The sequence below is a fragment of the Penicillium paradoxum genome (genome assembly GCF_028828445.1).
Source record: "Penicillium paradoxum strain IBT 22861 chromosome Unknown utg000003l_segment0_segment0, whole genome shotgun sequence".
Classification (NCBI taxonomy): Eukaryota; Fungi; Ascomycota; class Eurotiomycetes; order Eurotiales; family Aspergillaceae; genus Penicillium; species Penicillium paradoxum.
The window spans coordinates 349,538-377,040 of NW_026643181.1; the positions used below are offsets into that span (position 1 = coordinate 349,538).

The window sequence follows — 27,503 nt, forward strand, 5'->3', positions numbered from 1 at the left end:
ACATTGCTTCATAGGTGTATGCAGGAAAACACAAGTGGTGGTAAATCATGGGATAGATGATCATGGCATGTGCAATTGAAGCCCAGTTTGTTGACAATGTCTGAAAGATAACCGTAAAATCGTGAAGTGAATAAAGAAAATGAAAATGAAAATGTTCGTAGCATCGTCTCACTATGGGTACACTTGGGTGATGGAAGACAAGCACTGATGTGGGTGACCCAAGCCCAATCAGAAGTAGTTCGGGATTTGCTGCTGCCCAACCTTCATAGACAACTGAGTAGGGGCGGTATAAACAGACGAGCTATCGCTCTGTCCCGAAGGGGTGTTGGAAACAGAGCTCTGGGAGGAGTGGGGCGCATAGGCCTGGCTGCTGTATCCACTGGTTGAGGTCGGGGATTGAACACCTGGCTGCTGATACATGAATGGCTTCTGCAACAGGGTCTTGGGGATCTGTGCAGTGTTGCCCATCTCATTAGGGGTGACCTGGCCGCTAGTAGCAGTGCTGCTACCGTTGCTGCGGGTGTTGGTATCGGCAGCCATGATCTTGCCAGCAATGCGACGACCATGCGGAGTCTGACGAATAGATGGAAGAATCGGACGAACAGCCTCAACAATGCGGTTGCGGGTCTCGAGGTCACAGAAGTCCATCGCAGTTTGAACAACATAGTTCGCAAAGGAATCACGCAACATTTTTTCAAGCTCGTTGCCCATGAGGAATTCTTCAATCATCTCACGCTTCATGTAGTTATCAGCAGTGCGGAGGCATTTCTCGATCACATTAGAGCTGAACTTCTGCTTCGACAATTGAGGGATGTTGCCCCCGAAGGTGGCACAAAGGGGATTGGTGAAGCTGGGCTCTGCGAGGTCCAGAATGTATTGCACAACATAATTTCCGAAGGGATCCTGGACCAGGGCAAACGAGTGAGAGGTAATCTGCGCAATGAGACGGGCCTTCTGGTGACCGGAGGCATGATCAATGCAACGTTGAAGCACACAGCATCCATGGCGATGAGTACCAACAACCACGCAATTGCCTCCAACAGCCTCATAAATGAACTCAGCATCCTCGGAAGTCAGGCGGTTGAGACATTTCTGGATGACGTGATTGCCATTGAGGTCCTGCACCAGATCAACAACATGATGCTGGAGTGCATTGATAACAGTCTGAGTCTGTTGGGGGGTCGAGATGAACTCAATCATCTTCTGCAATGCACGTGTTCCATGCTGATTGAGAGCAATCTTAACCAATTGAGGAGCGGCATTGTCAATCAAAGCAGTGCGTTGCTCGTCGTTCGAGTATTCAAGTAACTTCTGGCAGAGATAGTTGCCGAAGGGATCTATTCAAGAGACAGAAAAATGGTTAGACTTTAGAGTGGGGTTAAAGGGTAAAAAGGAATTGTGTCATACCGGTCATCAACTCAATCACATGCATGTAAGTTTCACTAAAGATCAGCTGCACATGCTCCGGGTTACGCTCCTCCAACTTGCGCTGCAAGTATCGGCAGCCATGCTGATCCTTGCACAAACTGTAGAGTTCACCTTTGTAGTGCTCCAAGGGGAAGTTGCCGAAACGAGTAAGCTGGTTCGCCTCGTTCTCTTGGCGTCGCTGAGCCATATTGCCCCGACCTGTGGGTTCGTTGAAGCGGAAGCCAGGACCATAATTGGGATAGGCACCATAAGCGGCAGTCGGTCCGAAGTTTTGCATGTGGCCATTGATTGGAGCCGCTTGGCCGACATAGGGCTGAATACCGTAGTTGAAGGCAGGGACGGCAGGGACGGCAGGAACTCCGAATGGCAGACCCATTTGGACATGCGAGCCAGATACGTTGTTGGTGGACGCAGCAGAATTAGCTTGAGGTCCGAATGGTGGGGCACTCGCATGCAAGGTCGACTGGTTACCATGGAACTCATTCTCATCATACTCGGTCTTGGACTGATGATTGTTCACACTACCCTGGGGAATGCGCCCAACGCTTGCATTGTGATGGTGTACATGCTCATTGTGGGTCTTTGGAGGAGTGATGGCGTTTCCAGGTCCATTTCCCTTCACGGTTGGCAAATCGTTAGTCGAGAACGAAGATTGCAGGGCGGTGGGGCGGCTTGAAGGAACAGGAGTAGCGGTCTCCTCATGGCGATCATCGTGGAATGAGATCTGGCTTCCCATGGAACGACGAGCGCTGTGGCGGGTGTTATTGGCTGAATTAGCGTGATCCTCGTTGTTCTGGCTTCCCAGTTGATCCAAACGCCCAAAGTTATGGATGTTCTGCGGCATGCTTTGGTGGGAGGACCGGTGACGGCTGTGGTTGGAATAAATTTCGGCGCCTGAAACACGAGGGTTGGCAAGGTCGTGAGCGTCAGGGTTTGCTGACAACTAAATAAATAATTAGAACTCGGTATATTCTTGGAATCCGGGTTAAAGGAAGTTTACCACAGAGTCTCCACGGCGAGACAGGGTTGGGAACTTGTCATCCGGCTCGGTCAACTTGATATAGCTCTTGATATCAGGAGTCGACAAGCGTTCGAGCTCACTCAGATGGCCATTGGACTTGTCCTCATCGCTGGGGAAAAGATACTTGGGGACATTGAAAGTATCAAGGCGAGATCCGTTCAAACCAGAGATACTGGATCGGTGAACGTGACCATTCTGGTTGCCAGAAGGAAGCGAGTATCGATGGGCAGCCCTAAATGAATGTTAGCTAGGCCTTCAATACGGCAAAATGTTTCAACTCACGAGGGGCCTGAGCGGAATGGAGATGTCGCGTCAGCGAGGAAATCGTCCTTCTCGGAGTTGCGGCGCGATCCGGGGACAGAGTGTCCAGCAAAGCGGTCAATTGAGTGCTGGAGGGGCTGTGAAACGGCCTGGGGCGAGGTCAAGGTCGAGGGCGCAAAGGCGTTGAAGAAGCCGGGAGAAGATGTCACACTCGACGTTGAGAAACGAGCAGGGCGGCTAAAGGCACTCGACACGGCAGTATCACGATACTCAGGCGGGGTAGTGGGCTCACTGACTGGGCCAGAGATACCAGCCTGAGCCAAGTCCCGAGCGAGTTGATCCATCTCGAGTTTCTCCCGAGCGTGCTGAAGGTCCAGGATCTTCATGTCCTCTTCGAAGCGGCGTTTCTGTTCACGCATGTATTCAATGTGCTGTCTCTTCTTCTCGAACTGCGAAACAAGTCAGATACAAATCCCGGAATATCTTCAAAGCAAAAGCAACGAGAAGCAAAAAAGGACAAATTGGGCAAGATCTTAGCAAAGATATCGGTTCAAAGAAGTGAGAGAACGCAGGTTCAATCAATCAATCAACAAAAACCTTCAGAATTGCACAAAAAATCCCCGACACAACACGGCCGAAGAACAGATACTTGCAAGGAGGATAATGATTCCAACGCACAATGGGGGATAAAAGTTCAACGCCAACGTAACGCAAGACCAATAGCAAACGAAGTAGTCCGGTGGTACAGGCAGCGACTTGTTCAGACCCGAAGATGTGGTAGCAAGTAAAAAAGAAGGAAAAGTAGAGAACGCAAGCCGCAGGCTTTTATACCAAGCGGACGGGACGGTAGCCTGGTGGGCAGGGCCTGACTTGAAGTCTGAATAGACTCAGAATAGACAGGGTTCAAGCACCAAGAGGCGTCAATCCCGTCAATGGCTCAATCGCCTCGGCCACTTCAGAGACTTTGTCTGATTGATGAAATAGAATAGGGGATGATGAATAAGAAACAATAGGACGAATGGATGATAAAAGAAGAATGGGAAGCACAGGATAAGAATGATGAATAGAGATGGATGAATGGAAGACGATGAATGGAAGTGAACGAAGGATAGAAGGATGGGTGAGGGGTGAGAAACGGCCGCCTTATCCATTTGATATTGCAAGCAGATAGAACACCACCTCATCACCCTGCTTCCATGCTCATCGCCCAACCCAATTCAATGGAAATAGTACAGGTACACAGGTACGATAAATGCAAAAAGCTGGGAATATTGGCTAACTCAGAAAAGAAAGATCAAGCTTACCGAAGACAACAAATCTAGCGGGTCTTGCATCTGGCTCGAGCCAGAGCTAGAAGCCGACCCTGAGCTTGGATTCAAATAATTCCATGACGAAAACTTGCTCGAATCGGTGGTGAACCGACGTTGCAGATTTGCTCGAACATCACCGGCTGGCCGAGACGAGAACCCCGATCCAAAGTTTGAATGGCCCGGGGAAAGAGAAGTGTACCCAGGGAACGCAGACTCCGAGGGCGGGGATCGTGGGGTTGGGAATCGCAGCTCGTCGAGGCGTTCACTCAGCCCGTGCTTGAAAGCCATCATGAGCAGCGCAGCCGAATTGTCCAACTACACTCCAAAAGGGATGGTCAGCAAATATCGCGATTTGTTGACAGCGCCGAAATGGGCTTTAAGGGGAGCGTGTCCGGGGAAGCAATGACGACCAGCCCCAGAGTTTGTAGAGCCACGTCCTCCGGTGGCAGGGAAATGTCCGAATTGGGGGAAGAGTGGCCTGGCGGTGTGTTCTTCGACGTCTGAAGCAAGGGGAAATCGAGAGAGGGGCTGAGGGGTTTGGCCAGGCGGAGACGATCTGCGCTCGCGAAAGGGACTCAACTCACACAATGAACGCCTCGAGAGGAGTTAAATGAGGTCGAGGAGGGGAGTGCTAGGCGACTTCAGGTTGCGCCGGTCATCTATAAGCAATTCTGACGGGGAATATCGTGTGTACCTGACGGTGCGGAGATCAGCAGGGAGTTGCAGAGTGGGATGGAGCTCTCTTACCGCTCCGACTTAGCGAGCACCGAGGAATCGAGGCGCGGGCGAAACGAGCGTGTCGCGCAAAGGGGGAATACAACCTAACGATAACCCAAACGAACGATACAAAGCTGTTGTACAAAGGGGGAGTTGTAGAGGGAGAAAAAAGGGAAGAAGAAGAGGGGGGGGAGAAAATGGCTGGGAGTCCAGATCGGAGCGGGGAGATCCTTTTTTTAGGAAACGACTGTGGCCCTTTTTTTCTTTTTTTTCTTTTCCTTTTTCTTTTTTATCCGTCTGTTTTACTGCAGTTTTCCTGTTTGATTGCGTTCAAAAGTCTAGTGGCAAGGTGATTTTGATCGTATAATATTTATGTTCTTCTGGATGTATCTTCAAAAGGTGGTATATAATATTTGTTGCTTCCATGCTCTCCGGGTGAGGCGCCAAAACGATATACCTCTCATACTACCCTTGCTCTACCCTTTCTCGACTTGTATAGGATCATACTGAAACAAACCCCTCGATGGGCACAGCAGATGATCGGCCAGCAGTCACTCGGAAATTGATCGGGTTGCCTTGATTGGAGAGCCTCCGGTGTGTGTACGACTTGGGCGCACTTGTCCCCGGGAAGAGCCCGGGGTAGTTCAATGGACAGCTTCCGCGAGATCTCCTGAAGACCCTACGAATGGTCAATTCCATGCTCGACTAGGGACAACCTGGGATGTACCCGAGAGAAAGCATCGTGCTAGGACTCCGGTAAGGGGGTTTCTATGCGCTGGTCAAGAGAGAGCGTGGCATCTGCAGGTGCGTTTCCCCCTCCTTTAACAGCCACTTGTGGGGACTGAAGTGCCCGAAGATGTGACAGTGGATCGTCTAAAATGATTAGGCGCCTGTTCCTGGATTTAATCAAATCACCAGGTCATACTGTGTAGGGGAATATCTCACCAATCAGAAGGGTCAATGGAGAAGTTCACTCTGTTTTTCCGCTGATATTGCCCTTTGTTCTTTGTTCCACGGGTCTGATAGCTTTCCCCTTTGGTGACTTTCCGACCTCCCACATACTGTCCTAGGGAGAATTGGTGTGTTATGGATGATACATCTCCATACGACTTTTCCCCCCCTCTTCTGGAATGTCCTCTGCAAGATTAGGGCAACGTCAAGACAAGCGGTGTAAGTGCCACTGGCGCTGATCGCGTCGCTTGGAGCCCCTGATCCACCGAATGACGAGCATGCCACCGGAGATCCTCTAAACCCCAGTCATTCTTATTATTCATTCAGGGATCGCCACTCATGGGCCACTCTTTCCTCTCTATATATATTGCATCCGATGAAGTCTCCGAAACTAAGGGTGATTTCCGATCTAAGCTGAGTGCTCGCTACGGTCTGTGCTGCTGATCTCTTAAATCAATCGGCAATACCCCATGATCTCCAGGTGATACGTCAACCCCCAGTTGTGCACGAACTAGTGTGCCAGCTATCGTATGCAATGATTACAATCCGTAATACTCCGTACCAGTAATCATCCTAAACGGCGGAGGGTTCAAAAACCCACTTCTTGACGCCCAAATGAACCAATTTTAATTAGTTTCTTTCATGCCCAACGCCTGACTTGCGCCTCGGAAGTCTTGACTGGCTGCCTCGGTTTGAGAACGAATCATGGTTCAAGATCATTCGTAAAAAGGACTTGCTAGAACATACTACGGCCCCCAAAGCACGTTGGCACATAATTTCTGAAACTAGAGCGGTCTCCGCGCTCCCTCCGCCCAACCCCTGCCAAAGCCCTACAATCGGCCTTCCCGGGACCATTACAGAGTGATGGCAAGTATACAGAGAACTCCGTACGGAATACCGAAGCCCGCAATCGATAGCATTGTGAGTGCCTCTTATTTGGATGTCTCCTGGGAGGATAGTGTACCTCTGACGGAGATAACCCCTGTCCTACCAACCACGTGTGGATAGGATTATATAGCATTTAGACTTATCTCGCCACGATCAATAGCCTCTTGGAAGTACTCCGTACAACAACTCCGTATGAACATTCCCGGTACAGAGTACATTACAACCACTGATGATGTAGCTACATGCATCCGATCAGAAATAGGGTCATTCTGGAAAAAGGCAATCTTGCAACGTCGTGTCCACTGAAGTCGAGGGTGGCAATTTCAAAAGTGCGGTCAAATCTTTCGCCACAGACATCATGTTGTCCCTCGACATGAAGGACCGAGGGTGCCCAATACTCGATCAATCACAGTGCCACACAAGCAGTGCGACCATATGTATTAATAATCTGACACTTTCCCCAATCCATTGATGGTACCGGAGACCCTTGCGCCTGGAAACTGGCGGTGGAAGTCCTCTCTTCTATTCTACGTGACCGCTTCTTTGAATGCCAGGGTTGTCATGGACCATTGTCCATTAAACAGAGCCGATTGTGCTCTCTGGATGGAGTAATCTGATCAGTACGTTGTCCGTGCAGACGTCCATAAACGTCCGGGGCTGGTCTGCATGCGCAAAGACCCACTAGATGCACTTCCATATTCACAGATCCTTGACAATCTGGCAAGGTCTTGTACCTTCAGCCCTGTGCACTTGAATAAGCCTGAATTAATATAATGCAATCCTTGAGGTTGAGCTTATTCAGCCAAAAAAAAAAATTGGTTTCCTCGTCTATTCTCTTCACCCTAAGGTTTCCATTCTCTCAGGTGTAAGTAAGATCAGTCTACTCCGATCCTTGGACTTTACACGATCACTTCACAATAAGATCAATTTGACTATTTGTTCAGGTGAAGTAAGCTATGTAGGACTCAAGGAGCACTGGAAGTATTTAAATCTCTTGGTTCATCAATGCTTTCGACGTTCCATATGAGGAATATTGATTGGGGTACGCTCAATATATACTACGAACATGCACTTCTGACACTTCATGATCACCCCAACAACCAATGGAAAATGCTACTATACCCCTTATGAAAAGGACAGGAAATAGTTGACTTTGACTACAATCAATCCAACAAACATATCATATACAATGTATTTGTTGGACCTTCCTGGAGATAAGCAATATCAACCTCGGAAGTATGAAGCTTGCATAATGCCTCAGGCAACAATCAGCTCCATCCCGCGGCTTATTAAGCCATCTCCAAATCCATTGCTCAAATCTTTCCCCTCCATGAGAAACCGTCTTGCGAGTTCCGGTTTGGACAACTGAGTAGTTTGATTGGGACATATTTTTGTATCCATCTTTCTACAACATCAGCTGTCTAGCAAATATGCCTCCGCGCAAAAGGCCACAGCCCTCTGCGGCCAGGGCGCAACGTCCTTCAGAGGTAACAAAACTTTTTTTCCAGTCGCAAGTCCTATATGACTGATAATCGTACTGACTATTCTATTTTCGGAGCAGACTGGAAACCAATCGGCGACTGATCCCACGAAAGCCAAGCGTCCTTCCCAGTCCAACCCTGTCTCACAGCCTCATGAGCACTCCGTGCCCGAGAATGCGTCCACACCTTCGAACTTCAAGTCCAGGGACCCATTCGATGCGCTTTTGGAACCGTTTTATTACAACAAGGGTCTTACAGACCCAATCAATACGGCCAAGGACAAATGGAACCTGCTGCCGGCATTCTTGAAGGTCAAAGGACTGGTGAAGCAGCATCTTGACTCTTACAACTACTTTGTCGAGGTGCAAATGAAGAAGATCGTGGAATCGAGCTCTACAATTCGAAGTGACGTGGATCACAACTTTTATATTAAATTTACCGACATCTACGTTGCTTCACCTCGACGAGCCGACGAACAAGGCGATGGCGGACTTGAATTCGAGTCGACAATCACGCCGCAGGAGTGCAGACTCCGAGACACTACGTATGCCGCGCCCATCCTCGTTGACTTTGAGTATGTCCGTGGACGGCAAAGGGTCATCCGACGAGGTGTTCCCATCGGAAGAATCCCCATCATGCTCCGGAGTTCTAAGTGTGTTCTCTCGAATAAAACACCTGCTCAGATGAGCGTCCTAAATGAATGCCCCCTCGACCCCGGTGGATACTTTGTCGTCAACGGAACAGAAAAGGTCATTCTTGTGCAAGAACAGTTGAGCAAGAACAGAATTATCGTCGAAACCGACCCAAAGAAAGAAATTGTCCAGGCTTCGGTTACCAGGTATGTACATGTCTATATGCCTATTGGCCGTTTAATACTGACATCCACAGTTCTTCCAACGAGCGCAAATCCAAGAGTTACATTGTCATGAAAAAGGGCAGGCTTTATGTTAAGCACAACGTGCTTAATGAGGACATTCCAATTATCATTTTGCTCAAGGCCATGGGTATCCATACGGATAAGGAAATGATGCAAATGGTTACCGGTGACGATAGTTTGTATCAGGATGATTTCGCCATCAATTTTGAGGAGGCCATCAATGTTGATGTTTACACCCAACAACAAGCCCTTGAGTGGATCGGCTGCCGGATCAAGATTAATCGCAAACAAGCGGCTTATCGCAAGACACACGTCCAAGAAGCCGTCGAGGCTATTGCGTCTGTCATTATCTCTCATATTGAGGTCAAAGACATGAATTTCCGACCCAAGGCCATCTATGTTGCTCACATGGCTCGCCGCGTTCTGATGGCGAAGAATGACCCGGCTCTAGTCGATGACCGTGATTATCTTGGAAACAAACGCTTGGAGTTGGCAGGTCAGATGTTGGCTCTTCTCTTTGAAGATTTGTTCAAGAAGTTCTGTTTCGATATCAAAATGAACATCGACAAAGTCCTGAACAAGCGCAATCGAGCGGAACAGTTCGATGCTTGGACTATTGTGACTATGCACGGAAATCACATCACTCAGGGCATGAACCGAGCAATCTCCACAGGAAATTGGAGTTTGAAGCGTTTCCGCATGGAGCGTGCGGGTGTCACCCATGTTCTCAGTCGATTGAGTTACATTGCAGCTCTGGGTATGATGACCCGTATTAGCAGTCAGTTCGAAAAGACCCGTAAGGTCAGTGGTCCTCGTGCTTTGCAGCCCTCCCAGTTTGGAATGCTTTGCCCCGCCGATACCCCCGAAGGAGAGGCCTGTGGTTTGGTCAAGAACTTGGCCCTAATGACGCATATCACAACGAATGACGAAGAGGGACCGGTGCGAAACTTGATTTTCATGTTGGGCGTCGAAGACATCTCAGTTGTGGGCGGGCAGCAACTCTACGCTCGGGGTGCCTACACAATCTCCATTAACGGTACACCTACTGGTTTGACCAGACGCCCAAAGTCCTTCCTCAACGCTTTCCGACGACTGCGCCGCATGGGGCGCGTTTCTGAATTCGTCAGCATTTACATCAATCACCACCAGCGAGCCGTGCATGTCGCGACCGACGATGGTCGAATTTGCAGACCGCTTATTGTCGTGGAGAATGGCAAGTCTCTTGTTAAGGCTCATCATCTTGAGAAGCTGCGTGACGGAAAAATGGAGTTCGACGACTTCCTGGCACAAGGCCTTGTAGAATACCTCGATGTGAATGAAGAGAACGACTCTTACATCTCCATCTACGAAAAGGACATCTCAAACACACACACCCATCTTGAGATCGAGCCCTTCACGGTCCTCGGAGCTGTTGCTGGCTTAATTCCATATCCTCACCACAACCAGTCACCCCGTAACACCTACCAATGTGCCATGGGTAAGCAAGCCATTGGCGCTATTGCTTCTAATCAGTTCCAACGAATTGATTCTATTCTCTACCTCATGGTCTACCCACAAAAGCCAATGGTCAAGTCAAGAACCATTGAGCTGACAAAGTACGATCAATTACCTGCTGGCCAGAACGCAACCGTTGCTGTGATGAGTTACTCTGGATACGATATTGAGGATGCTTTGGTCCTGAACAAGGGATCTGTGGACCGTGGCTTCGGACGTTGCCAGGTTTTCCGCAAGTATGTCACGACGTTGAAGAGTTACCCCAACGGAGCCAAGGATTCTCTCCGACCACCGACATACGAGAATGGCGCTCCCATTCGCAAGCACGCGCTCCTCGAGGCCGATGGTTTGGCCGCAGTCGGCGAGATGGTCAACGCAGGTGAAAGTTATATCAACAAGGTGTCACCTAAAGTCCAAAACTCGATGGGCTTCGCCGGCTCCAACATGGGCGGAGGCGAAGTTATCGAGGCATCCATGACCTACAAGCTGCCAGATCCCGCCTACATCGACAAGGTCCTGGTATCTGCCACCGAAGGCGAGACGCAACTCATCAAGGTTTTGACCCGACAAACTCGTCGCCCCGAAGTTGGCGACAAGTTCTCTTCCCGTCACGGACAGAAGGGTGTTGTGGGAATTATTGCAGACCAGGCAGACATGCCATTCTCGGACCAAGGCATCAACCCTGATATTATCATGAACCCCCACGGTTTCCCCTCTCGAATGACAGTCGGAAAGATGCTGGAGCTCGTTGCCGGCAAAGCAGGCGTTCTCTCTGGCCAGCACGGCTATGGTACCTGTTTCGGTGGCAGCCCCGTCCAAGAAATGTCCCAGATCCTGATCGACAAGGGTTTCAGCTATGGTGGCAAGGACTATCTTACTTCTGGTATCACCGGCGAGGCTTTGCCTTTCTACGTCTTCACCGGTCCCATCTACTATCAGAAACTGAAGCACATGGTCCAAGATAAGATGCACTCGCGTGCTAAGGGTCCCACCGCTACTCTCACCCGTCAGCCTACCGAGGGTCGTTCTCGTAACGGAGGTCTCCGTCTCGGTGAGATGGAGCGTGATTGTTTGATCGCATACGGCACCAGTCAGCTGCTGCTGGAGCGTCTGATGATCTCGTCTGATCGCCACGAAGTTGATGTCTGTGAACAGTGTGGCTTCATGGGTTATCTGAACTGGTGCCCAGGCTGCAAGTCGTCTCGTTCTGTTGTGAAGATGGTTATTCCCTATGCTGCCAAACTCCTCATTCAAGAATTGATGAGTATGAACGTCACGGCTCGTTTGAAGCTTGAAGATGAGTTCCCCGAGATGAAGGGACGTTAAGCTCCGGACTTGGCTTTTGGTCGATTGGTGTTGGGGATAATCAAAATGGGACATGTGCATACTTGATCTTACGAATGGATGGCATAGCGCGGCGATTTAATATTATCTTTACTGAACCATCTTTCTCTGTAAGGCGTAGCTTTTGAAACGGCGCGATAGAGCAACATAAATAATTTGCAGTAACTTTCATAGAAAAAAAGAAATAATCCACTCATTTTGGAAAACAACCGGACAAAAGCAAAGAACCAGCAAAGAAAGACCACAGCATATTAAAGCATCAAAATATTCGACTCAAAAGCCACATGTTGATAGCTAGTAAACTCCTGAAGCTCCTCCAAAACCTTGACTCTGTTCTGCAAAGCCTCCTCCAAACTCATGGGCATATTACCCTTGTCCTTCATGTTGTCGAGCGCCACCTTTTGCATAGCCGCCTTAAGGCCCTCTCCCCAGTCTCTGGGATATCCTTAGTCCAATCCAGACGCTGAGGCGGGATATTCGCCGTAGAGATAACCCGGATATTAGGATCGACAAGGAAAAACACCAGAGCGCGCGCAGTTCCAGGCTTCGTCTTATCCTTCAGTTCGAAGCGGGTGAACCTATGCTGTATGGTGCTGGGGTACATGATTGTACGACCTGGCGTCGAACGAATCGAGCCTGGATATTGAATAGCCGGCTCACCATTTTCCAGGCCGAAGATCTGCTTTAGCCAGATGAGATCGTCTGGCTCGTGCTCGATTTCACCCAAGATGTCGGTTTCGACCATGTTGCGGAATTCCATGTAAGCATCTCCGATGTTGTCGTGGTCATAGATGAGGAATGCGGCAGCGCAAATGTGCTCGTTCTGCTGGCGTTAACATAGATCGGAAAAAGCATTCAGTTCCGGGTTATGAAACTTACCATCGTGCCCTCGATGTGCCATTGTCCGTCAAAGGTCGGTTCCTCTGGGGTCAGATCGATGCCGATCAGACGTGTAATCACTTGTAGTCCACGATCCTTATAATCTCGGTTCAGATCGACGCCTCGTGAAATCCGAACAGCACTAGGTAGATCCTCGGGCAATTTGTCCATCATCCATGCCGGGACCGCCCAGGGGATAAACTTGCCCACGTCGGGCTGGATAGCACGGTAGTGCTTCATTCTCCATTTCTCCATGCGATCATCGAACTCGCTCTGTGCTTCTTTTGGATTGATTTGAGGCGCCTTTGAAGTAACTTCCTTTGGGACTGGGTAATACTCCACTTTGTGATACTCAATGCGGGCACGGGAATGGAGCATGTCCTTGAGTGGAGTCAGAGTGGCATTCCACTGGGGAATAATGGCGTTAAAGGCCTGCTCGATGAGCTTGTAGATGTTGCGATGTTTGATTGGGTGCAGGTTGTTGATGTATGTAGCTATATGCCATTTGCCATCCTCGCGGAACTCCCAGTCGGAAGGAAGAAGTTGATAGTTGCGACTATGGGGCCGAACCTTGATATCTTCCCGGGCCAAAACGCGCCAGGCAATGTCTTCTCTGGTGATTCCAGTCTCTTTGGGGACTGGAATCACTTCGCCCTGGCCGGCGTGCGCGATGGCGTCGTCAAGGCCGATGATCTTGTCGGTCAGAATCCGAGACTTGCCATATACCAGCGGGTACAGTGCCATGGAAATGAGGTCACGCTGTCTGTTCATACTGCCTGGATGGAAGTACTGCAAGGTCTTCTGAGAAACCTCTAGGACCTGGGTTTGAGCTTTTATATCGCGAAGAAAGGCATCGGATATGTTGGTGTCAGACTTGGTGACATCGCCACTGTACAGGGCGACTACATTTGTGGACTCGTAGATCATGGCCTTGAATTGAAGCTCGTCAATGATCCATTGGGCCATATTGAGCGTGATGTCTTTCCCACTGCCCATGGCGTCCTTTTTCCACTGCTCCTGGAACTTGGGGTCATGGACCTGAAAACGAGTTAGTAGAATGGTCAGTGTTATTTTGAAACCACCAACCTTCTTCCACCACTCAGGGATATCGGTCAGATCTTCCATAAACTCCACCATATGGATCTCACGGAGGGTTAGGACGGGCAGACTAGAAGATATTTCAGTACTGAGCATCCCTGAGAGATTCTGCACTTACTCCACGTATCCTGCCTCGATGTCTCTATCATCGAGCGCATTTGGAAACATGCTCCGACTTTCGACACCGTAGATGTTTTTCTCCATTGGAGCGAAATCTAACGGCCGATTGAACCCCGGAAGAGCGAAGCGGCAGTCTTTAGCTGCCTTTTCGTTGAGGAAGCTCGCCTCATGGGATTTGTGTTGGAACATTGTTGCTTTTGCTCAAAGACAAGATAGCAAGGCAATGATACGTTTGAAAGAAAATTCGACGGTCTATTGGAGTTGGTCAGAACAATAGAGAGACAACGAAGGACACTAATCCCTACCGTAAGGAGGATGCCTGGTTTGCGATTGTATGCAATATAGCAGACACAAGTGGAAGAAGTGGAATGTATTGATGAAAATGGCAATACCTGCATGTGGAATGCCCGGGAAAGGTCATGCTAGAGCAAGGATTAATATAATGATGCAGCGGTGTCGTCGCTTTGGATTCACCTAGACATATCGCAATGTTTTGTGCCTCCGAGACGGGAGCTGCGGAACTATACTCCGACCTTTCGGTCAGTCTGTTTTGGCTCTGACAACGGGCTCCGAATACCATTGGCGTATGCTGTTGGGAGGAAGGTCATGATGATTCAACCCCATGACCATGGAACCGCAAAACTTTGCGGTATGGGGGGTTTTAATTGTTCTTTGTCTGAGGCGCGAATGTACATTCCAATGAACCGAAATATCCGACGAAGCAAGAACAACTAGGTACGCATGAAATCAGATGGATATAGTCGCGCAGGGTGATATATTAACATTAAGAACCTAGTGATCAAAGCTAACCCAAACGACAAAGAGACAGGAATTCAAAGCAACGTTTATGCCGACACCCAAGCCCCCAAGTATTCTTGAACAACACCCCAGTATCGATCGGGGTCGGCTCTCATATGCCCAACATGCGGGGAGCCCTTGAACATCTCACGGCGTACTATCCAACGTTTGGCCTCGGCATCTAGGGCATGAGATTCCACATCGCCCGCGTGGACTAAGTCATCTGTATCGGAGTAGATATAGCAGCGCTTGAGAGCCCCCTCTGCGTTAGCCGCCTGCACCAAAGAGGTATCATTGATGACCTTGCGGGCAAGGGAGATCGGATCCGAAATCATGGAAAAGGACTGTATCAACTTGAAGAGAACCAAGAAGGCGAAAAGCAAGCTCTTGCCAAGCAGCCGCAAGATCCACATCTGAGGCAGCGCAAAGGAGAAAGCCTTGAGTCCCGATCGTAGGCTTGGGCTGCCCGGTGCGCTATCAAGGATCATCGCTGAGATTGGCAACGGGGTGCCCGTCGCATCTTTCCAGGCGTGTAATAGATGCGTGGTGTTGGACATGCCTCCGTTTGAGAAGAAGTGCACAAATACTGGGTTCTCAGGGGCCACTAGGTCGCGCATTGCTTCCACGGCTGGGACGATACGGGCTCTCCGAGTTTGGGTCCTTAGGCGCCAGAGGAAGTCATTCGATGAACTTCGGACAAAGATAATTCGCGCGGATGGTACTAAGCGTCTGTATTCGACTACATACTTCGCTAGTGCACGTGGGGGGTGCATTCATCCAAAACGCAATGAATATCACTGGGCGATCCGCCTTGTCGCTTGGGCTGGAAGGGTCCTGGAGATAGACCGAGGGGGCTAATTTGATAAATGACGTCAAAGGATTCTCAGCCATGGTGGAGATGAGTTCGGTCTGGGTATCTGGTGTGGAATCAGTGATGTCGTGTGGGAGAATGGCGATCCGGGGTTGCCAAGAGCCGCATGCACTAGCCGGACTATGGAGAGACTGTTTCTTGAGGACAACACTTACCAGTTGGGCTTTTCGGTTGAGATTTGTGAGTGATATGATTGATCATTTTCAGGGGCAGAGTTAAAGTCAACAGCCATGCAACGCTTTGATAGCCCTCGGCATCACAAGCTTTAACCTACGAACTAAAGAACCGAAAAAGGATGTCATTGGTTTTCAACCCAAGATCAGACCCTACCTAGGTAGATGATCGGACTGATTACAAGATACAAGAAAGTACCTGGGCAATGCACCTTTTTTTTTTGCAAGGTCTTGTCATGTAGTGAAGCAAAAGTGAACAGCTCACCGGAACGCCATGTTGAACCTTGCTATGCTCTCGAAATTCCCGCCGCAGAATCTAGAGATTTCCATTATCTAAAGCCCAGAAGAATCATGAAACGATGGATTGAAACAGAAAGTTGCAAACATTAGCGCTTTCCCAGAGTCCGGCCACCACTGTCGGACTTTTTAGTGCTTTCCTTGCCCTTTTGGCTTTCAGCCTCACTCCCCGAAGCCGTAGCAGAGTCACTCAAATCCTTTCGCTTTCCTCGCAATGTTTGTCCAATCCCTTGGAACTTGGGTTGATCATCTGGAACAATCTGCCCATTCTCATCGCGTGGTTTAACGGGTGTGATTGTGTACCCGAAGAAGAGCTGATTGGGCGGGAGTCGGAGTGGCTGCGGGCCATTCGTTCTGCGGGCTGGAGGCTGTGAAGAACTCGAGGCACCAGGGGTGGGTGTGGAAGGATTAGGAGTAGGAGCCTTGGTGCCCTTTTTGGCATTCAGACGCTGCCCTGCAGACAAAAAGTTGGAGGATGCCGCGCGGGCACCTGTAGCGGCAGCAGTTGCCTCGGGAGCAATCGCGGGATAGTTGATCGATTGTGCCATGGTGCCATGGGGATGTAAGAGTCCACCGGCAGGAAGCTTTCCACCGCTAATAACGCTGCCAGGCGTGCTGGTTCCACTAGTTCGCTGTGGTTCCTCGTATCCGACTGGGGCAGCGAAATCAACCTCCAAATCAGTCTCTAGAACGGAGATGGCATTCTTAGAGCCAGAAGGTTTCGTTTCCAGCACTGCCATTTCATATACTTGATCATTGTAGGCAAAAGTGAAGACATCACCTTTGGAAAGGCATGAGAAATTCCGGAAGGCGTTTTCTAACACAGCTTTCGGGTCACTGATATCGAGGAAGGAGGTTGACTGTGCTTGGAGTTTAATAAACTGGCCAGGGGGGAGGTCGGTTGATTTAATTTGAAGGAGGTCGCCAGGCTCCAATAGTAGTGTTTGCATCAGCTGGAGACAACCGGGTCTTAGTTTAAGACTTCACACATCGAAGAGTATGGATGGCTCACCCAGAACGGCAGATAGATCTTTCCTTCCTCAGCAATAAACTCTAGTACACCGGCGTGTGTCATTTTCTCTTTAGCACCATTATGAAGCTCGAACAACATCGGATAAGTAATGTGAAGTCGAGTGAGCTTGTCCAATGCGCTGGGAGGCATGATGACCTTGCCACCATGGTTCACATTCTCTCTTTCGGGCCCAGGAAGCATCGCAACTGGGTAGCAGCGATAGTATTCATCGAAGCGACGGGCTGCAGCACCTGGACGCGCCATCCCGGCATTTAGGATTCCATCCATGGGGTCGTCGGGCCAGTAACCAGGTCGAAACTAAAGCTGTTAGTTTGGAGGTTGAAGATTGGGAGTGGGGTGAGAGTAAGAGTGTGAAGATTAACCCACCATGATCGATTTGTATGGTTACTAGATTAAAAGGTACTGAGAAGCAAGTTATTAGTGAGATCGGGTTTATTTGAGGTACAATGGCACTCTTGGGATCGCCGTCAGTGACGCACTCGCTCCGCCATGATTTTCCGCTCCGACCCCGGACAAGGAAATTAGCTCCCAGCGAGGAGAGTGACACTTTATGTTTGCGAAACATCATCCGTTCCTTTCCCCTCTTCTTATCTCTCTATAAAAATCACACTTCCAAAGCGTCATGTCGAGCTCGTTATCGCGCCCGAAGCGCACAGGCGAAGATTTCACCAGCGCTCACTACAATGAGGGCGGCGAGGATTCCACAGAGCACAAGAAACCCCGCTTCGACCTTCGCAACCCCTCGGCTCTCGCCGCTGATGCACCCGAAGAAGATGCCGTTCTCGACGCCGATGAGATTGGCCGACGTGGCCAGAGAATAAGACGCAAGGCGGTCAACCTCGAGGGCTACGACTCGGACAGCGATAACGAAGGGTTCTCGGCGCGCACGGAGGAAAAGTCTAAGCGCAAACAAGAAAAGCAGGATGCGGACGACGATGACATGTTTGCCGAGCTGCAAGAAGATTTTGGGGAAGAAGAAATCGACGGCGACGAAGCTATCCACAAGAACAAGAAGTCCGTACGCTTTCTACGAGATGACGAGATTGAGGGCCAGGTCGCTTCTTCAAAAAGTGGAGGAGCTCTGAACATCGATCTGAGCAAGGGCGCGAATCAGATTGTCGAAGAAGACGAGAGCGATAGTGACGTTGGGGAAGAGGAACGCGCACGAGTGGATGAAGACGTGGACGAGGAACTTGGCGCGGGCGGGAAAAAGAAGCACGCACCTCTCCTTGATGCCTTCAATATGCAAACAGAGCAAGAAGAGGGTCGATTTGACGACCAAGGCAACTACGTCCGCAAAGCCATAGACCCTGACGCGGTTTACGACTCTTGGTTGGATGGTGTTTCCAAGAAAGATATCAAAAAGGCCAAGGAGGCTGCCGAGCAACGTGATGCAGAGCGCAAAGAAAAGGACCGTATGGACGACAGTGTCTTGACAGCAGACGTCCTGAAAACAATCATTACGCACCTTGAACGTGGTGAAACAACACTCGAGGCACTAGCGCGACTGGGCAAAGGTCTTCGCCGAAAGCCTAAATGGCAGAACAAGAAAAACAAGAAGAATGCTGCCCAAGATATCGAGATGGCCGATGAGGACCCTAATGAAGTGGCCCGCAAGACAGCAATTGATTCTATTACCGGGGCCGCCGATATCTTGATGGGACGTGGCCAAGTAGATATTTATGACACCGAGCGTGAAATGCTAACAAGGCAATATCGCAATGAGACGGGCGAGAACTGGGTTGACCCCCCTTCTGCGGACCAAGTGACTGAGCAGGGTCCCCCGATGTGGCAATATCGGTGGTCCGACGCCAGAGATGGAGGGGATGCCCATGGGCCATATGATAGCGCCACGATGGTTGCATGGAAAAATGCAGGCTATTTTGGCGAAGGTGTTGAGTTCCGTCGAGTTGAGGATACAGGGCCATGGAGTGGAACTGTCGACTTTTTGTAACATATCTCTCCCCATAATGCTGTAATAAAAGATATCAGGCCCGCAAGAGTGCTAAGGCCGTAAGAATAAAGAATGTACGCAGTTTTGCGATAGAGCCTAAAGCGTGCGCAAGCGGCAAAAGCAAAAAATCTCCAGAGCCGGTTTAAAACCCAAGCTCTTCGTCAATATCGTTGTGTGCAAGGAAGGGTTCTAGGGCGAGGGAGGGAATTCGAGGAGCGGCGGAGAGAACAGACTGTCTGGCGGAGTGACTGCGAGATTCGCTTGACTGTCAAGGAGAAGCCGCAGTGACAAGTGCCTGGACAAGTATGTATGCCAACATGTTGGCGATCGTGGGCCAGCCATCCGGGCCGGCTTCGTATATCACGAAGGACCATTTGCCTTGGTCGTCAAGCTTATAAAAGTAGTACACCAGCCCATCACTGAGCACACCCCAAACAGCACTATCTGTTTACCCCCGAGCCTTCCGATTAGCGCGGACCATTGCTAAGTAGGCCAAGAGTTGGCCCTGACCACTGTCAGCTTTTCCTCTTGTCTGGCCTCCAATCTCACGAGATGGCATGCCATGTGGTTCTTCGCATCAACGAAGAAGCTTTAGTCAGCTCTTCCTGAAACTTTGTGGTGTTTCTCGTACCTAGAGTCATTACCTTATTTCCTCATTATATGTCTATACCTAAGGTAGTATACGTACCCAATTAGGGAGAGTACATAGGCTCCCAAGAGTCAGAAACCCGGGGATTCATTTAGAATAGAAGTTCGAAAGTCTAGCACCTCATAACCTCTCATAGCCCGACTGTTGACTTGGAACCTCGCGTTCCCTGTTTGGCATAAGGTGACGGTTCTTAGGTATTCTATAGGAGAGACGATGTTGGGGTAGGTGTCGTACTCGCTGTTTGTGGCGAAAGCACCAGTGATGAATGAAATATTAATATCATACCCTCTAGAAAAAGAGGACTGCAAATGAATTTCAAAAGGCCAAATTACCTCAACAAGCGCCAGTCCTATCATACATCCTTTGATGTGAGAAATAAAGCAAAACAAATAAATCAAGATCCAGTGTAGTCTTTTTCAACCCGCTTAACTGCCCACCGAATAGCCCAGTACAAAAACATGCAACTCTGTTAAGAAAGCTCCATAGCATCGCCATTGGCTGTGGCAGTGAAGCTAACAGTGCCCTGATCACCGATAAAGCGCTGTTCATATTGGTTGATGAACTTCACACTCCGAGCGGGATCGTAGAACAGTCGGAAGCTGCGTTGGACATCATCGACAGTGACCTCCTTGGCCTTGCGTTTTTGACTCAAAAGATGAGAAGTAGTGATTATGTTGCTGGCATAACGTAGGTTCGATTCCTGGCCAATTTTGGTAAGAAGAGCGAGAGCATCAGGCGAGAGGTCAATTTCTTCTTCTTGAGCTCGAATGGCGAGGATCTGACGGATCTCGTCACCCGAGTACATCTGTGTGCTAACGATAACAACCCGATCAAGGAAATCGAGGGGAAGACCGTGTGGAGAAGTGTAGGTAGTTCCGCGGATGCGTGCTTGACCACGATTGCTGGCCATGATGACAATGGGGGCCAATTCAGCCTCAAGAGCACGGTTGATGTAAGAGTAACACTCGATATCGAGCATGTGAACTTCGTCGATGAAAAGGACACCAGGAATGATCTCTGCCTTGCCCTCTTCCTTCCATTCAGCCACCTTGGTATTGATCTGGTCCCGAACCTCACTCCTAATCTCGCCAGTATCACCGGAGAAGAGGGCCAGGAATCCTTGTGAGCGCGAGTTGATCACGTCAATCTCGTGGAGACTGACGGTGTGGACGATCTCCTTGCGGACCTGAAGCTCGCCCTCAGGGCATTGAACGAACTTGGTATCGGCGCCCATAGCGTCGTAGTCTCGAGAGCGTGCGTATGACCGGCCGAGCTTGGTGATTTTGCCTGAGGACTTATCGATCGAAATCACATCTCCCGCCATTACACGTTCCTTGGTCATCGAATCAATCATCTTAGTTCCCATGTCGTAAATCGTTTCCATGTCGGTGGTCTTGATTGTGAGCTTGCCCTGTTTGTTGCCCTGTGGGGAGTCAGCATCCAATACCATTGATTCGATCCCGGTAAAGATACACTCACGCCAGTTACACTCCGGTCAATTTGGATCTCCACCACTTCACCCTCAATGATTTCACTCTCTTCTTTAATGCGCACACCGATGGACTTCCGGAAAGCCTGGGTGAGGGCTTCCGTCTTCGACATTTCCATTGAGAAGATTTCAGAAGCAGCAAGCATGGTGAAAGGTACATCCGGGCCAAGGGATTGTGCCATGCCCATTGCAAGTGCTGTCTTTCCCGTACTGGGAGGTCCCGCGATCAGAACGGCGCGACCAGCAATCTTGCCCTCCCTCACCATCTGCAAGATCACAGCAGCAGCCTTGCGGGCTTTTTCCTGACCCACGAGACCTTGGGATGATGCCCGAGGCTGAAGGGTGTCTGCATCGACACCAAGACCTCTGATATGCGAATGGGCGGCGATGAGGTTCAGTCCCCGGAGCTCCTTGCTCTCTGCGACGGTCGAGATTGGCTTTTTTGATGTCAGCGACCAGGAAATATCTCGAGGGGATTGCAACTTACGACAGCCATTTTGAAAATTCCAGAGCGATTTTCTTTTTCTAACTGGAAGATTATGTTGATCAATAATGCGCCAAAGCTCTAGAAAAGCAAAAGAAGAGGGAGCCAGAGCAGATCGCGGATCGGAGTTACACGGCCACCGCCCGGCAAAATAATTTCTCAAAGAGACGCAAACACCGTTTGTCTTCCCACCGCTTGTCGTATCTGAGTCGAATAAGTCAATGATTGCAACACTGTGGTGGTCATCGCCTGATCGCGTTCCATTGTTACTAGCATTTTAGATGCTATGGGCTATGGTCTTGGTGTATCCCGCAATACCTACAACAATCGCCTTGTCCCACCATCACGTCCTCGCGTGGCGTGGTGAGCGCGTTCCATAGTTTGCACTTTGGAGCTTGATATCATCTTCGGCGCTAACGACACCTTGGATTTTTAAAGCTGTGCCTCAAGCACTGTATCCTGGGCGTCCGGTGCTAACTACAATTTGCAATCGAACTCCACAAAACGCCAAACTTCGGTTCTATTGCAAATACGATGAATATTTCGCATTACATTCATTTCAGGGAATCCGGCCAGCAGAATGGATGTTAACTCTCCAAAACCCAATGTCCCGAAGCGACTGTCGGGCCCATTCCCGTCTGGGCGAGCCCCGTCCCCGGGGCGAGATCCTCGGCTTGGTAGCATTGCTCGACAGGCCACTGGTCCTCAGACGTCAAGTACACAACAGACACACCAGCCGACTTCCACAAATCCTCCTCTAGCTCCGAGGCCTCGCCCGAGATCTCCCCCACGAGTCCCTCCTCCCTCGATCGCCAACAATGCGAAGGGCTCCAAGCCCACAGAAAGCCAAGATGCCCCCAGTCATCAAGGCGCGCTTTCAATCTCAGACCTAGTCAACTCTCTTATCAAAGTGAATAAGGGCGAGGAACAAAGGGAACGACTTGAAAAGGAAATAGCTTCCATTACCAAAAATCTAAACAGGGCGAAACAAGCCCAGCAATTTCCGAGCACCATTGCTCTCTTCCAGCAGCAGCTGGATGCAGCCGAAACTGAATTGGCTAACCATGTCAAATCGATCACTCAAAACCAATCTTTCTCGAATCAGGCTCAGCGAGACTTATTTGCATCCTCATCGCCGTCCAAGGCTCAGTCATCGCTCGAACAGCTACCCGAGAGAGTTAAGAAACTGGAGTTCCAATTGAACGGAATCGCACAAACTGTTGGTTCAACTGCCAGCATGGAGAATTCCACCAAATCAGACGCGGAATTGACAGATCTCCGAACGACCTTGCAAAGCCGGGACCAGAATATTACTGCAATCACAGAAAAGCTGCAGAAAATGGAAACTGCACTCCAAAATCCTAATGGACTTTCTGAAGCGTTAGAATACATCGGTAGAATTGCGAACTCAGTCGGTCTCCAATCAAAACGGAATGCCCTCTTTACGGCCCGAGTTATAACACTGGAGACCAAAGTGAAAGATGTCGACAAAACCACCGAGGAGAAGGTTTCTACTGTCCGGAACATGGTGGACGCCATTGAGGACGAAATGAAGGATTGGAATAAGCAGACAGAGGAGCACATATCAATTCTCACTGGCAAAGTCCAAACTATAAAACAGGATGTCGAGGGGAAACTTTCTTCCCTCGGAGCCGATCTCAGTTCGCTCAAAACCCAAGGTCCTACCTCTAGAAATAGCGTGTTCACTCATGCTTCGCAACTCGAGATTGACCTAGAAGCTCAGAAAAGGCAGGCTATAGAGCAGATCGCTGCCCAAGAGGATGTGCTCGCCTCACTTAAAAGCCAGCAGCAGAATCTTAGTGACGGCGATCGGCCATCTTCAGGAGCCGCAACTCCAACTGGCACTGGCGCGCTGCATTCAAGACTGACATCGGTGGAGCAGAAGATCAAGATCCACGGAGATCTTCTTACCAATATCAAGAATCTCCACAGTGAGGTAGATCGTCTCCGTCTGTCAGAACTGGCGACCGTACGCACTAGTCAAGCGTCGAGGCACGATATGCTGGAAAAGAAACAAGATGTGCTGGAAAAGCAACACGCTAACACCTCAAAGATGGTGGATGACCTGACCAAAAAATCGGAGGAAATATTCCATAAGCATGCAACACTGGATAAGAGCGTTGCTGGGATTCGGAATAGCTTGTCAAAGGACGTGCAGCAGCTTCAAACCAACCTTCGGAACGCACTGAATGGAGTCCAAACTCGCCTTAATGCAGTTCCCGACCTTTCTCAGACTGCAGCGAAGCACGCGGGTCTGATTGAAACTCACTCCAAGGGAATTCGGTCATTGGAACAACGATGGGCAAACATCACCACTTCCGAGTTGGTCAATTCCATGGCACGTGCCATGCAGGAAATGTATCCCTCTGTCGATCAGCTCGCTCAACAATTCGCAGCCCATCGAAGTGAAATTGAGAACAGAATTTCCACACTCAAGGAAAATACAGCAAAAGCCCAGATAGATGCACAAACTGCTTTGGCCAATGGAGACAAGTCTCAGGAAACACAGGTGTCACCCGAGCAGCTCCAGGATCTGAAACAGCTTCCGAATCTGCTCCTGAAAGTCCAAGAACTTTCAGACAAGCTTACGCCCCTTGATGAACTTGTTAAGCAGCATGCCCGTGATTTACAGAGTAATCTTGAAGCTCGGAATGACCTACAGAACAAGCTCCAGGCTCAGGATGACTTCATCACAGACGTTGATGGAAAAGTCGAGGATAAGCTGGGAGAGTACGAAAACTTCACCGAGTCTATCAATAGGATCCAGCCGTTGACTAACAAGGTCGATGCGTACATCTTACATCTTGAAGAGTTCCGGAAGGAGCTCGAGAAGTTGACTAAAGCCTCTGAAGACTGGAAGACCAATAAGAGCGAAGATGTCAACGATATCAAAGCTCATACCTTGCAACTTCAACGAGTCCAAAATGAAATTTCCGAGCTGACTAAAATCTCCAAGGGACGGACAGCAAATGAGCAAGCAGACCGTGACAAGTTCCAGCGTCACGTCTCGCAACTTGAGCAGGCCCAAAAAGAGGTCAAGGATTGGATAGAAAGCTTGAAGCAAGAGAAAGCCAATAGCAACCAAGACCTTGAGAAGCTCAATGATCATATCTCGGAACTCAAAGAGCTTCAAAGCACAGTTAAAGGATTGGCTGAAGCAGGAAAGCCGATCCCAACCGATAATACAGATCTTAATAAGCTCTGCTTGCGACTGACAACTTTGGAAAATCAAATGCCAAAGGTATTGGATGAAAGCTTCAAAGATCCGGAGGGGGGATTGGATAGCCTGGAAAAGGAACTCCAGCACCTGGAGAAGGGATTTAAAGGCATAGAGGAATCAATGAGGGGCTATCTCAAACGTTTGAGAAAGGCCGAAGACGCTGTGAAGACCATAAAAGACGCTGGAGCTGAAGCAAATGATGGGCAATCAAGTTCCCCTTCATACATACCTTCTTTCGCTCCAAACAATACCACAACTCCCAAAACAATCCCCATGGGACCTACGCTAGGTCGATACCAGCCAGGCAAAAGCGATGGGACGGCCCAGCTCGGCAGATATGAGCCAATGTCTCCCAACCCCAAACAGTCCAAGCACGTGCGAGCTCAATCGCAAGTGCCTAGTGGAGCCAGCGGCTATTCATTGCCACATCAAGGCAAAACTGCAGAAAACCGCCAGGTTCAAAATTTGAAGGGAAAGCGTCGAATGTCATCTGGACCTAGCTCTGATGATGAAGGAGACTCACATTCATCCTCTCCGGCGGTGGACTCCTCGCCGGCTCCTAGTTCTTCTGCCCCGCCGTTTTGGAGTCCAGACCCCAGCAAGAAGGATAAGAAGAGGAAGAAGAGAGCGGCTCAGGCCGAAGAAAGCGCTAAGGCTATGAAAAGAGCCAAAAAGCGCAAGCAAACTCCAAGAGAATAAGTCGGCCGAACTCCGATCCAGGGATTCATCTTATCTTCTCCGCCTTCCTTACTGCCACTTTCACCCTCGGACCCTCGAAAGAGAACGTATGTGAAATATTGTTATCTACGTGAACCTCCCTTTCGGAGGGTGTCATGATGCTTTCGCATACGTTGCCGAGAATCGACTGTTTATTTCTTGTCTACATACAAATTTAATACCCAGCCCAGGCTGTATGATTGTACATTGACCCCTTCTATGTCTATATTCTAAATCACGTGACCACCGATCCCTTTCACGGCTAGTTCGATTCCAGGAATTTCACGACCGCTATTGTCGTGGTATTAGCAAAATATGTAATTAGGAATTGGGGAGAAACGCCTCGGTGCCGAGAACTGACCTTGTCTAAACTCCTCGGGTTTCTCGGAGATAAGCCAGTGACCCGCTTCAACGTCCGCGATCTGTGCATTGGGGAAGAACATTTTGATGGCCGGTATAGTGTCATCCGACACATAGCGGGATCTAGTGCCACGCACAAAGAGCGTTGGGCCTTCATATCGGAGATTGTCCGATTCCTTAAATGGGAAATCAGCCATGTGATCCAGCGAACCGCCAATCACATCGAGCGGCACTCTGAACTTGAGTGTGTTGTCTTCCTCTGAGCGGATCAAGTTGGTGAGAAGAAACTGGCGGACAGGGAGAGACTGGATAATGTTAGAATGTAAGACCAGCATCAGGGAGGAAATGCCAGGCTCATAGGCTGTTTGCGTGCTATTCATCCAAGGGATAGCCACCGTACCTCTTCATAATCCTCGAGAATCTTGTTGGCATCGGATTGTTTTGACACCTTCTCGGCTTCAATCTTCTGCATGCCCCGTACATATTTGGGGAAATCGCTCTTCAGTGCTGCATTTACCGGTGCGTTGTCAACGGGAATCAATGCAGACACGCTTTCCGGGGAGCGTAGTGCTACCGCCATTGCGGCTTTGGCGCCCCTTGAGTAGTTATTAGTATAGTAGTGTTATGCTGTTGGTATGAACGTACATGGAATGTCCAATCAAGACAGGTTTGTCCAGTTTGTGGTGTTTGATAAACTCTTGCACATCCTCTGCCATGACGTTGTAATTGTGCTCTGGGGAATGGAAAGAATGGCCATGATTACGGAGGTCCTGTAAACAAAGGTTTAATATTCACGAACCACTCTTGATCATGGATCTCTAGGGAAAAGAGTGAAACTCACCACAGCAAAGATTTGACATTTTAGGTCCCGTGCCAAGATTCTAGAAGACATGTAAGAACATGCAGTTTATTTGATGATACAATTGGAGAACATACTTGCCAATGGTCCTGTTATTCTGCTTTGAACCAAATAGACCGTGGAGCATCAGGATGGGCTTTCGGACAGCTTGGCCCTTTTCCGGGCCAAATACTTGATATGACAACTCGGATTGCAGCACGCGGGCCGTGGAGAAAGCCCGAAGGCCTGGAAGACCGTGTGTAGCGACCCGGAGAGAGAACATAATATAATGACGCGTTGGCGACAGTAAAAATGAAAAGTTGAAATCAGTGATAGTCCCGACTCACCGCGATGCCCAGGTGATATCCCGGGCTCCGTTGCCGGCCCCGAAACCAGATGCTGAATAAGCAGCATTCTCGGGGCGCGGGGCCCCGGGGCTGGAGCTCTGGGGCCTTGAAGGTCACCGGCATCCGCGTTCCCCTTCCCCCCAAAGCCCCAAGACCCTGCCCGGTCGTCTGCCGGCACACCCCGGGATCCCGGCCCTCCGCCTTGCCGCTAACTGCCCCCAATTCGGCCTAAACACTCTCTGATAGCACCCCTAAGCCCCGCCCCCAGGTTCTGGACTATCGCCTATTAAGAGACAATAACAGATGCACGTATTTCTTCCGATTCTCACAGTCGATTTGAAGACGCGTGATGACTACAGCCCAATATTATGCAAATGGATCCA

At 49.6% G+C, this 27,503-nt stretch overlaps 9 protein-coding genes across 9 annotated transcripts; 3 read left to right on the forward strand and 6 right to left on the reverse strand.

Moving 5' to 3' along the window:
* Positions 1–228: 228 nt before the first annotated feature.
* N7457_002063 (uncharacterized protein) lies at positions 229–4,308 on the reverse strand (the record flags this gene model as incomplete). The annotated part of the gene is made up of 5 exons (XM_057173109.1): positions 229–1,337; positions 1,408–2,371; positions 2,429–2,681; positions 2,732–3,159; positions 4,015–4,308. 5 exons carry the CDS (start codon positions 4,306–4,308, stop codon positions 229–231), a joined length of 3,048 nt encoding a protein of 1,015 aa, XP_057033260.1.
* A 3,698-nt stretch (positions 4,309–8,006) lies between these two features.
* Positions 8,007–11,754, forward strand: N7457_002064 (DNA-directed RNA polymerase III core subunit RET1; the record flags this gene model as incomplete). Its single annotated transcript, XM_057173110.1, has 3 exons — positions 8,007–8,063; positions 8,138–8,895; positions 8,946–11,754. The coding sequence occupies 3 exons, from the start codon at positions 8,007–8,009 to the stop codon at positions 11,752–11,754; spliced, it is 3,624 nt and encodes a 1,207-aa protein (XP_057033261.1).
* A 269-nt stretch (positions 11,755–12,023) lies between these two features.
* Positions 12,024–14,058, reverse strand: N7457_002065 (DUF4246 domain-containing protein; the record flags this gene model as incomplete). The annotated part of the gene is made up of 5 exons (XM_057173111.1): positions 12,024–12,205; positions 12,235–12,595; positions 12,652–13,689; positions 13,738–13,819; positions 13,868–14,058. 5 exons carry the CDS (start codon positions 14,056–14,058, stop codon positions 12,024–12,026), a joined length of 1,854 nt encoding a protein of 617 aa, XP_057033262.1.
* A 656-nt stretch (positions 14,059–14,714) lies between these two features.
* N7457_002066 (uncharacterized protein) lies at positions 14,715–15,770 on the reverse strand (the record flags this gene model as incomplete). The annotated part of the gene is made up of 3 exons (XM_057173112.1): positions 14,715–15,413; positions 15,466–15,658; positions 15,694–15,770. 3 exons carry the CDS (start codon positions 15,768–15,770, stop codon positions 14,715–14,717), a joined length of 969 nt encoding a protein of 322 aa, XP_057033263.1.
* A 327-nt stretch (positions 15,771–16,097) lies between these two features.
* On the reverse strand, positions 16,098–17,410 carry N7457_002067 (polyubiquitin-binding protein UFD1; the record flags this gene model as incomplete). Its single annotated transcript, XM_057173113.1, has 3 exons — positions 16,098–16,961; positions 17,021–17,338; positions 17,408–17,410. The coding sequence occupies 3 exons, from the start codon at positions 17,408–17,410 to the stop codon at positions 16,098–16,100; spliced, it is 1,185 nt and encodes a 394-aa protein (XP_057033264.1).
* A 253-nt stretch (positions 17,411–17,663) lies between these two features.
* N7457_002068 (GYF domain-containing protein) lies at positions 17,664–18,995 on the forward strand (the record flags this gene model as incomplete). The annotated part of the gene is made up of 1 exon (XM_057173114.1): positions 17,664–18,995. One exon carries the CDS (start codon positions 17,664–17,666, stop codon positions 18,993–18,995), a length of 1,332 nt encoding a protein of 443 aa, XP_057033265.1.
* Positions 18,996–20,113: 1,118 nt separating this feature from the next.
* Positions 20,114–21,629, reverse strand: rvb2 (RuvB family ATP-dependent DNA helicase reptin; the record flags this gene model as incomplete). The annotated part of the gene is made up of 3 exons (XM_057173115.1): positions 20,114–21,067; positions 21,124–21,570; positions 21,621–21,629. The coding sequence occupies 3 exons, from the start codon at positions 21,627–21,629 to the stop codon at positions 20,114–20,116; spliced, it is 1,410 nt and encodes a 469-aa protein (XP_057033266.1).
* A 568-nt stretch (positions 21,630–22,197) lies between these two features.
* N7457_002070 (uncharacterized protein) lies at positions 22,198–25,557 on the forward strand (the record flags this gene model as incomplete). The annotated part of the gene is made up of 1 exon (XM_057173116.1): positions 22,198–25,557. One exon carries the CDS (start codon positions 22,198–22,200, stop codon positions 25,555–25,557), a length of 3,360 nt encoding a protein of 1,119 aa, XP_057033267.1.
* Positions 25,558–25,837: 280 nt separating this feature from the next.
* N7457_002071 (uncharacterized protein) lies at positions 25,838–27,056 on the reverse strand (the record flags this gene model as incomplete). Its single annotated transcript, XM_057173117.1, has 6 exons — positions 25,838–25,866; positions 25,937–26,240; positions 26,336–26,531; positions 26,581–26,705; positions 26,777–26,816; positions 26,872–27,056. The coding sequence occupies 6 exons, from the start codon at positions 27,054–27,056 to the stop codon at positions 25,838–25,840; spliced, it is 879 nt and encodes a 292-aa protein (XP_057033268.1).
* Positions 27,057–27,503: the final 447 nt, after the last annotated feature.